This window comes from Loxodonta africana, chromosome X, assembly GCF_030014295.1.
Source record: "Loxodonta africana isolate mLoxAfr1 chromosome X, mLoxAfr1.hap2, whole genome shotgun sequence".
Taxonomy (NCBI): domain Eukaryota; kingdom Metazoa; phylum Chordata; class Mammalia; order Proboscidea; family Elephantidae; genus Loxodonta; species Loxodonta africana.
The window spans coordinates 130,196,487-130,207,079 of NC_087369.1; the positions used below are offsets into that span (position 1 = coordinate 130,196,487).

General features: G+C 42.4%; 1 protein-coding gene across 1 annotated transcript in view; it reads right to left on the bottom strand.

The window, feature by feature from the left end:
- Window positions 1-3,433, bottom strand: part of GUCY2F (guanylate cyclase 2F, retinal) — a 124,873-nt gene extending 121,440 nt beyond the window's left edge. Inside the window, exon 1 of the mRNA XM_003414807.4 lies at window positions 2,704-3,433. Within this exon, the coding sequence (XP_003414855.1) occupies window positions 2,704-3,433 (730 nt within the window). The remainder of the gene's footprint in view (window positions 1-2,703) is intronic.
- Between the last annotated feature and the right edge of the window lie 7,160 nt (window positions 3,434-10,593).

The following is a 10,593-nucleotide window of genomic DNA, read 5'->3' on the forward strand; positions in this document are numbered from 1 at the left end:
CCAAGGCTGTAAATCTTTACGGAAGCAGACTGCCACATCTTTCTCCTGCAGAGCAGCTGATGGGTTCAAACCGCTGACTTTTCAGTTAGCAGCTGAGGGCTTAACCACTGCCCCACCAGGGCTCCTTCCTATAAATGTTACAGCCTAGGAAACCCCATGGGGCAGTCCTACTCTGTCACATGGGTTCACTAATGAGTCGAAATTCACTCAATGGCACACAACAACAACAGCAACAACTCCACTTCCTGTTGCTGTCCAGGGTCTTTCTTTGCTCTGTAACTACATCCTCTGCTCTCTAAGGTTTTTTTTTTTTTCCACTCAATCTCAATATTTTCATTTCCTTAACGGGCTGATTTATACTGCTATAAAGGAAACAATCTGATTAAGCAAAGTCATATTAAGACAAAAGTGACTGAAGGTGAGGAACATTTATTTGCATTTTCATTAACCTAAAGTAGTGGTTTTCAACTCTGGCTGCACTGAGAAGAATGCCTTTGCTGGGACCCTACCACAGACCAATTAAATCAGAATCTCTAGGGCTAGGGCTCTGGAACCAGTCATTTTTTAAAGTTTTCCAGATAACTCTAGCGTGCAGCTGGAGTGAGAACCGTTGACCTAAAGGAATGAGTCTCTAATGGAAGGGCAATAACAAACGAGTTGTGGGTGGTGAACACTCAGTCCTAACTTCTCTCAGTCTGACAGTCCAAAGAGCTTCAGGACGTGGATTTATTTAACATTTCATGGTAGAGGCCAAAATGTCGTTTCAAAGTATACTATTTAGAATGGGTGGGATGTGAAACACTCATGGAATGTAAACTTGCAGGAGACGCTGGGCTTCATGAAGATTTGTACCATATTATAAAGTTATGATACTAAATATGTTAGCCAGTTTCTGGCCTGGCTCCCCCTGGAAATGGTTTTATATCTTTAAAAATAATGCTGTGCTCTGCTTTGAAAGTATCAAACTCTATTATGAAGTAATCAGAGCCACAGTGATTGCTTAACATTATAGGATCTTGTAGACTGGAGCTGGAAGCAGACTATTGTAGTTCCTGGAACTAAAAACTCTTGCCCTCATACGCCCCTAATGATTATAATTAAAGTCCAATACTGGAGACACTTGAAACTCAAAATGGGCTTCTGGTTATAGGCCAGGCTTAAGCTGGACTGTTCTCTAATAAGCACATTGTTACGTTAAGGAAATGACTGGGACCAGGACTAATCCTAGTGGTAATCAGTTTGACAAGTAGTTTCTGAGCTATCTGTCCTATAGTGGTATAGTGGCTGCAAGGGGCAATGAGCAGTGTTCCCACAAATCACTGCCACTTTCCAGAGAAAAGCAAAGTGGAGATATTAAAAAAAAAAAGGAATAGGAAAAAATCAAAACTGAGTGTCACATAGTTTTGTCACAAGTCTAAGTCAAAGAAGTCTGATTCAAGAGGACCAGGAAGGGCCTCCCTGCCCAAAATTCTACCAAACACGCCCTGGAAATGGTAGCTTCAGTGGGCCAGTCCTTTGCTTTGAACTTTGTTCACTGTCTCCGCAAAAACAACTTTGAACTAAAACTTCCCTTCAAAGGGGAACATGTCGAAATGTAGGCAGACTTCTCATTGTAGTTTGCTTTCATTTATCAGGTAGGCCCCCTCCATATCAATGTGGTATGTGCTGCTGCAGGAAGGGAAGCCTGCTTTGAGGGGGCATGCATTTTGAACTCCAGAGAAGACAGGTTCTAAGTGGGATGTGATGACACGAGGACACTGGGCACTTATGAAGGAAAGTGTCCAGAAGGGGGTCAAAGGCAAACCTCCCTCAGTGACTAAGACAAAAGGGAGCCATAAGAACCCCTCTTTGGAAAAATATTGTATGATTCCACTTACAGGAAATATCTAGAATAGGTAAATGTGTAGGGACCAAAGTTTATTAGTGGTTACCAGGGATGGGAAAGGAGCCCTGGTGATGCAAACCATTAAGCACTTGGCTGCTAATGGAAAAGTTGGAGGTTCAAACCCACCCAGAGGCTGCAAGGGAGAAAGGCCTGATAATCTGCTCCTGTAAAGATTACAGTCTAGATAACCCTATGGGGCAATTCTACTCTGTCACATGGGATCGTTATGAGTTGAAATGGACTGAACGGCACCTAACAACAACAACAGGGATGGATGGGAGGGGAAAAGGAAGAGTTACTGCTTAGGGGGCACTGAGTATTTGTTAATGGTGACGGAAAATTTGGCAATGGATACTGCTGATGGTGGCACAACATGATTCATGTAATCAGTGTCACTGAATTGTACATGTGACAAAAATGTTAAATTGGCAAATGTTGTGTTATATATATTTTTACCACAATAGAAAAAAAAGAACACCCCTCTTTGGCTGGTCTGAAGCGATGGGGCTCCTAAGGACAAAAACAATGAGTGGCTACAGTTGCCCGTGATGCTGCTCTCTCCTACCTAGGTACTGAGGGCAGGCACTGGCACCTGAAGGCATTTGAACCGCATAGTTCTATGCACCTTTATTCCGTCTGTGAGGCAGGATCTGTTGAAGCAGAACAGTTTAGGAGCCCAAGTGTATGTGAAAGAGTGCAAACACATAAGGAATTGGGAATTGACGTGCAGTCCTAAGGTGTAACAATAGGAAACCTTTTGGAGATTGTAATATCTTTCGTTGACGCCACGTTTAAACTTTAGCCTGGAGAACACTCACTGCGAATTCTGTCTGCCTGGCGAATCCTCTGGAGAGCTTTAAAAATGCTTTGGCTGTCTTGTCCTGTGGTCAGGACGACCCCTACAGGTAGGCCACGGCTCCGAAGGGCACTTGCAACTCGATTGGCTGTGTGCGCCCAAATGTCTTCATCTGAGGAAATGACTCCAGCATGAGCCCACTGGAAATATTTCATGACAGTTACCAGCACTTGGATGGGTGAAGGGAGTGTCCGAGAAAAGGTCAGGTAGCTATTTTTGTTGTCTAATTCATAATTCACACAAGCCCAAGAGAAAATCCCTTTGTCCCAGCTATTTCCCAGGAGTGAGACTGCCTCACAGTAGCCAGGGTTAGCAGGTCCAATAAATCCTGAGGCCATCTTGTGGTGGGAAATGAAACTGGAGAGGGCCCTGGAAGTCTGGCAGTCTTCATTGAGAATCACATATTCAAAAGAGTACCCCAGGTCCAATGATGGGTCTCTGTTGATCCGCTCAACAGCTAATCGAGCAGCAACCTCAGGCAGGGCCTTTGAGAACAATGGATCACAAGCCCAAGGGCCTATCACTCCTACCTTGTAGGGAGGTGCCCACACCTGCTGTGGGAGGAACATGACAGCCAGGAAGCACAAGCACCACAGGAGCGTGGAGGGTGCAAGGCCATGGTGTCCTGGCTGTTTGCTGGTAGCCACGAACCAGAGCATAAGGCGAGAGAAAGGCCAGGGTCCCAGGAACATAGCCCTCCTGCTTTCAGCAAGCTAATGAAAAAATAGTTGCGGTATTCTGCTGTCCCAAGATGTACAGTGGCGTTTCCAAATGCCTGTCAATCAGAGGAAAAGGTCTGTTATTCATATAATTTCTGAAGCTTCTGAAAACATTCATTATGAAAGAATGGTAATTGCCCTCACTGTTGCCCAGTCCTTGGGGTTAAAAGCATGAGGTCCTGTAAGGATAGAGGTATCACACAGTCCAAGATCCTTGCTATAATACAGACTAGAAATAGGGAACCTCCCACACCAGTCCCGAGAAGGGCTTGCTCCAAGAGCACTCTGGCTTCCAGCTTTTTCAGTGACAGATAAAAGATTGAGCCTAGGGGAGGCAGTGACAGTCCCCAAACTAAGAGCTTCTTTGCCCATACTGACACTCCTCCTCTACCTGTACTCTGTATCTCACCAAATGACAGCTCCAGCCACTGTTTGCCCACTTGCTCAAGTCAGACACCTGGGAGTCAGTTGAGACTCCTTCTTCTTCTTTGCCCCCACATTCAATCCATCACCAAGTCCTGTTGATCCGACTTGCGTAATAGCTGTGTACCCCAGGGTTGTGCGGGTTACCTGAGTTAACATACATCAAGTGCTTATAACAGTGCCTGGCATATCATTAGCATTATACTAGTGATGTTATTATCATTATTATAGCTTTAAATATGTCCACTTTTCTCCACCCACACTGCACTCTTAGAGTCTAAAAGAGAGATGGAGGTATAAACAAATAATAGCTAAATAGAACAAGAAGTGCTATGACCAAGGTAGCCCAGAGAGGAAAACCTAAGCCCAGATTTCAGGAAGGAAGAGGAGGGAGGTCTCACTGAGTTGAGTATTGAAAATAGAAAGTGAGTCAGGTGAATGGGGTCAGGAAGACGTCGGGACTATGAGCCTTCCAGACAGAAGGAACAACATATAGAAAGACCCAGAGGTGAAAAACAATATAGTAGATTCTCAGAATCCCAAGGTATTTGGAATGGGCTGGAAAGGGGCAAGACCAGAGGCAGAAAGACCAGTTTGGAGGCTGTTGTAGTTAGTGATCCATATGAGAAATGATAACAGACCAAGAGAGTGGTGGCGAAGGTCTAGAGGAAAGGCAATGAATTCCACCAAGACTAAAAATATCAAGAGATTAATAAAAGAGAAGCAGCAAGAATTTGGTGATTGACTAGATGTAGGAAGTAAACATAAAGAGGACACCCAAATGATTTTGAGTTTTTCAGGTCTAGGCAACTGGTTGAAAAATAGTACAAGTTTCTGAGATGAGGAACATTGAAGGAAGAGGATGGGAGAGACAATGCATTCCACTAGACATGTTGAATCAGTGGTGCCTGTGGAATATACAGGAATCCCTGGGTGGTGCAAACAGTTAACACATTTGGCTGCTCCAAAAGGTTGGAGGTTAGAGCCCACCTAGAGGTTCCTCCAAAGAAAGGTCCCAAAAAATATGCCATTGAAAACCCTACAGAGCAGTTTACTCTGACACACACGGGGTTGCCATGAGTTAGAACTGACTCAATGGCAACTGGTTGGTTGGTGGAACATATAAGTGGCAATGTCCAATAGAAAATTTGACATACTGAAGCTCATAATGGAAAGCTGATCTAGAGATATAAATTTGGGAGTAATCAATTTTTTTTTAATTGAATGCATGGCAGAGCATAACAACAAACGACAGTTGTGAAGTAAAGAAAGAAGACAACAAAACCCTGAAAGTCCACTTTATTTAAAAGTCAGGTACAGAAAAGGGAGCTCATAACCATGGAAAGTTCAGAGAAAACAAAGCAAAATCCAGGAGAGAGTGGTGTCTTATAATCCAAGGAAGAAGGAAGTTTGAAGATGGAGAAATGATGATCAGTGTCAAACTCTGCTGAAAAGTCAAGTAAGCTAAAGATAGAAAGGTGTACATTGCAAATGGATTCAGTGAGTAAGCTGTAAATTGAGGGACCACAATGAGTCAAAAACTGAATGAAGTTAATAAAACGGAATTAGCAAGCGTAGAGACCAAAAAACCAAACCCGCTGCCGTTGAGTCAGTTCTGACTCATAGAGACCCTATAGGAGAGAACAGAACTGCCCCCATAAGAGTTTCCAAGGCTGTAAATCTTTACGGAAGCAGACTACCACGTCTTTCTCCCGAAGAGCAGCTGATGGGTTCGAACCACTGACCTTTCATTAGCAGCCGAGTGCTTAACCACTGTACCACCAAGGCCCCTAAGTGTACAGAACTCTTTCAAAATGACACATGCAAAGCCTTTCTCAGTTGGCCATGGCCTTTGTCTACAACCCCATCTCCCACTGTTCTCATCTGACTCTTTTTGATACAGTGATTCTGTGTATTCCTTCCATTTTCTTTTGATGCTTCCTGGGTCATTCAATATTTTGAATCCTTCAGTATTGCAACTAGAGACTTGAATTTTCTCTTCAGTTCTCTCAGTTTAAAGAAATGCCAAGTGTGTTCTTCCGTTTTGGTTTTCTAACTCCAGGTCTTTGTACATTTCATTATAATACTTTACTTTGTCTCCTTGAGCCACCCTTTGAAATCTTCTGTTCTTCTCTTTTGCTTCATCATTTCTTCCATTTGCTTTAGCTACTCGACGTTCAAGAAAAAATAAGTTTCAGAGTCTCTTCTGACATCTCTTTTGGTCTTCTGCTTTTTTCCTGTCTTTTTTAAGGACCTTTTGCTTTCTTCATGCATGATTTCCTTGATATCATTCCACAACTCATCTGGTCTTCAGTCATTAGTCTTCAATGTGTCAAATCTATTCTTGAGGTAGTCTCTAAATTCTGGTAGGATATACTCAAGATAGTACTTTGGTTCTGGTGGACGTGTTTTAATTTTCTTCAGCTTCGACTTGAACTTGCATATAAGGAATTGATGGTCTGATCTGCATTCGGCCCCTGGCCTTGATTTTGAGCTTCTTCATTGTCTCTTTGCACAGATGTAGTCGATTTGCCCCCCACGCATCTATCAGTTTATCATACTGTGGGGGCTTGTGTGTTGCTGTGATGCTGGAAGCTATGCCACTCATATTCAGATACCAGCAGGGTCACGCATGGGCCACAGGTTTCAGCTGAGCTTCCAGACTAAGACAGACTAGGAAGAAGGACCTAGCAGTCTACTGCTGAAAAGAATTAGCCAGTGAAAAGCTTATGAATAGCAGCAGAACACTGTCTGATATAGTGCCGGAAGATGAGCCTCCCAGGTTGGAAGGCACTCAAAACACCACTAGGAAAGAGCTGCCTCCTCAAAGTACAGTCGATTTTAATGACGTGGATGGAGTCAAGCTTTTGGGATCTTCATTTGCTGATGTGGCACAACTCAAAATGAGAACAAACAGCTGCAAACATCCATTAGTAACTGAAACGTGGAAGGTATGAAGTATGAATCAAGGGAAATTGGAAGTTGTTGAAAATAAAATGGAACACATAAAGATCGATATCCCAGGCATTAGTGAGCTGAAATGGACTGGTATTGGTCATCTTGAATTGGACAATTTTTTTTTAGAAGTAGATTACCAGGTTGTTCTTTCTAGTCTCTCTTATTCTGGAAGCTCCACTGAAACCTGTCCACCATGGGTGACCCTGCTGGTATTTGAAACACCAGTGGCGTAGCTTTCAGCAACATGCGAGCTACCACAGTACTACAAACTGACAGACGTGTGGTGGTTCTGATTTATAAATTGCCTGTATTCCTTGTTTAAATGGTGACTCCAGAACATCTCTATCCTTACAGGACCTCATACTTTCAACCGCAAGGACTGTGCAACAAAGAGGACAACACTATATGGGGAAGAGAGCCCACTGGTTTGCAAGCTCCTGGAGGCCCTCTTTATAGCCCTAAAGCCTAGCTAAGTGCCCAACACATAGTAGGTATCAGTTTATGAAATGAATGATTAAAAGCTTCAACTTGATTAGGAATAACCTCACTGGAAAGAATGAGAATTAATTACTCAAGGGAGATGTTAATAAGAAAAATCCTAGTAAATTCTTAATTCTGACCAAAGATCAAAACAATGACATGGGTCTCCTCAAGGCTGATAATCAGGAATGGTGTGCACCAGCCAGGCCCAACTGAAAATTTATTGTCACTTCTAATTGTATTAGAGACCCTGACACCTTAAGAGGCCATCCTGGGGCACACTGGGTGCATCTTGAAGACGTACAACAACCACATCCCCCAACATTTGTATCCAGGTGAAAGTTGGTTTAAATGAGGGTCAAGAAAGACTTGCGGAGGCACAGATAACAGGGCAAGGAGGCCAACTGATTGCCTCTTTCCTCCAAACACACCTCAGTTTGTTGGATTTCTTCCCTGTAAATGTACATTTATGCCAGAAACAAGCTCTTGGAATAACAAAAGCTACGATTTACTGAGTGATTGTTATGTGTCAAGAAGTTCCTTGTGGTGAAAACAGTTAAGCACTTGGCTATGGCAGTTGGAACCTACCCAGGGGATCCCTGGAAGAAATCCTGCTTTCAGCAAGGTCACACCTATAAAAACCCTAATTGCTTCCAGTAACAAATGCCTCCTTGACCATGAGACCAGAAGAACTGGATGGTGCCTGGCTGCCATTACTGAACATTTTGATCAAAGATTCTATAGAAGAATCCTGATCAAAAGTAGGAAAGTGCAGAACACAATTTCAAATTCTCATGGACCCCAGACTTTCTGGAGCCACGGTGACTGGATGAACCCCTGAAGTTATTACCTTGAGATAATCTTTAAACTTTAAACCAGAAATATTCCCAAAAGTCTTCTTAAAACCAAACAATAGTTTATCTTAACTAGTAAAAAATGTCTACCTTGAACATTATGCTTTTTTAGGAACTACTGTATTTTACACAAATAATGCTCGCATTCTATGTTCATTTGCCAACCATGCCCTCCCCTCCCCACCAGGTATTTTCATAAGCATGCTATGCTAATTTTTTACAACAACATGTTGTAAAAAAAAATAGCATAGCACAATTAAGAAAATACCTCTCAGGAGTAGGGCAAGGTTGACAAACATAAAATTTGTGCATTATTTGCACAAAAATAAGGCATCTATATGGGATAAAAGTGACAACAGCAACTTGAAAGATAAGATAGGAACCTTAGGGGGCAGTGAGTTTATGTTAATGTGGGAGGAACAACTCAGAAAAGAGCTAGAACAGTTGCACAATTTGAAGCATGTAATCAGTGTCACTGAATTGTATATGTAGAAACTGTTGAATTGGTGTGTATGCCTTGCCATGTACATTCTCAATGACAACAACAACAAACTTAATTTTTTTTTTTAAAATCCATGGACTAGTCCTACTCTGCAATACATGGGGTGGCCATGAATCGGAATTAAACTTGACAGCAACTGGTTTGGTATTTTGGTTTTGCTATGTGTCAGGCACTGGGCTAAACTCTTTTACATGTATTATCTTATTTTTAAAACTCAGTTAAGATAAAAAAAACACCACATCACAGCCCTTTGAGGTAGGCACTATTATCACCTTTATTTACCGATGATGAAACTGAGGCTTAGAAAAGGTAAAAAAACTTGCCTGAGGGCACACCATGGTAGAACCAGGACTTGCTCCCAGGTAGATCGAGCACTGTATGAGAAGGCCTGCTGGCAGCCCATCAGAATGAGTCTATAAATTCACTGGGACCATCATTATAATACCTTCAATGCTACTCATATTGGGTTTGAATGATTTATTTATGGCTAAAAAAAAAATCCTTAGTCCCTATAAAAGAATAAATTAGGAAAATGGGGGTGGGATGGTAGAGTAAGCTGGGGGGACCAACCAGAAAGTCACTATCCAACCTGAAGGAATTTTCCACTAGTGTTCAAGCCCAGCCCTGGGACTGCCCACTTCTCCATCACTCAGGCATAGAGTTGTATAGCTCAGAGTAGAGGAACCAGTCACATTATATTCTGTATGAATTTAATCCTAGAATGGAGAGCCCAGGAGTACAACCTTTGGCTTATTAGCCCCAAGTCTTAATTTCCTCATCCGCAAAATGGGGGTAAATGTAATTTGGTGCCTTTGAAGTAAGGGATTAAATGAGATAGAAAGCTGAGTACACAGTTGTCTTTCAGTAAATACTTGTTCTTCCTTGCTGTTTGGAAATAGGACTGCATTGGGAATCAGAAGGCCTGGGTCCTGGACCCAGTTCTGCCCCTAATTCACCATGTGACCTTGGAGAAATTGTTCCCCCTTTCTAGGTCTCTGATTTTTCCCCTCATCTGGACAAAAGAATCTGCAATTCCCTTTCTTCTCTGACATACATTGATACTGGGATTCTGTGCTTCTTTCAGGCAGTGACTTTTCTAAATCTCTGCATGATTAAACTGTTTTCTGAGTTAATTCAACATTATCTAGCCCTTGCTGCTCTTGTTAGCTTCTTAATGGAGATGAATTCTCCCAGGTGATTTGCACTTACTTCTATCTGGCAAAACTAATTCCTGATCACTTCTTCATTTTGGCCTAGAATCTTCCATCAGGAACCTACAATGTGAAGAGCCTCTGCTCTACCCTAGTGTTACGCTACACTGAGGTCCTGGGTTCCTAAAACCATCTACTATTTTATCATCGTTACTAACAAACGTGGATATAAAACCCTGGTCTGTGGGAGGCCTGTAAACAAAAAAGCGAGAAAGGATGAGAGCCTGACCAAGAAATCTCACCAGGAAAAGCAATCATGTGCATCATGAGGAGGTCAAATAATAACACCAGCAACCTGGCTGGTATTCAAGTTGAAATTTGTAAGCCCCTGCTTGCTTTTGCTCACCATTGAATCTCCAGTGCCCTGCACAGTGCCTGACATAGAGCAGGTGGTCAGTAAGTATTTGCTGGAATAAATAGTGAGGAGGAGACATGGAGTACAAACAGGGGTGGATTAACCAGTAAGCAACAGGCTTACAGTAAGGTAGGCATGGGCTTATTTGTGTTTACTTACTAATCTGTCGTGATCAATTTCACATGTTTCACCACAGCTTGACCGTGGTGAAAGACAGGTGAAACTGATCACGACAGATTAGTAAGCAAGCACAAGCAAACCTGTGCATACCTTGCTTATTGGGTAATCCATCCCTGAGTACAAATGAAATTTTTTATGAATCCTATGTCCTTGAAAAATGCTCTATTTTA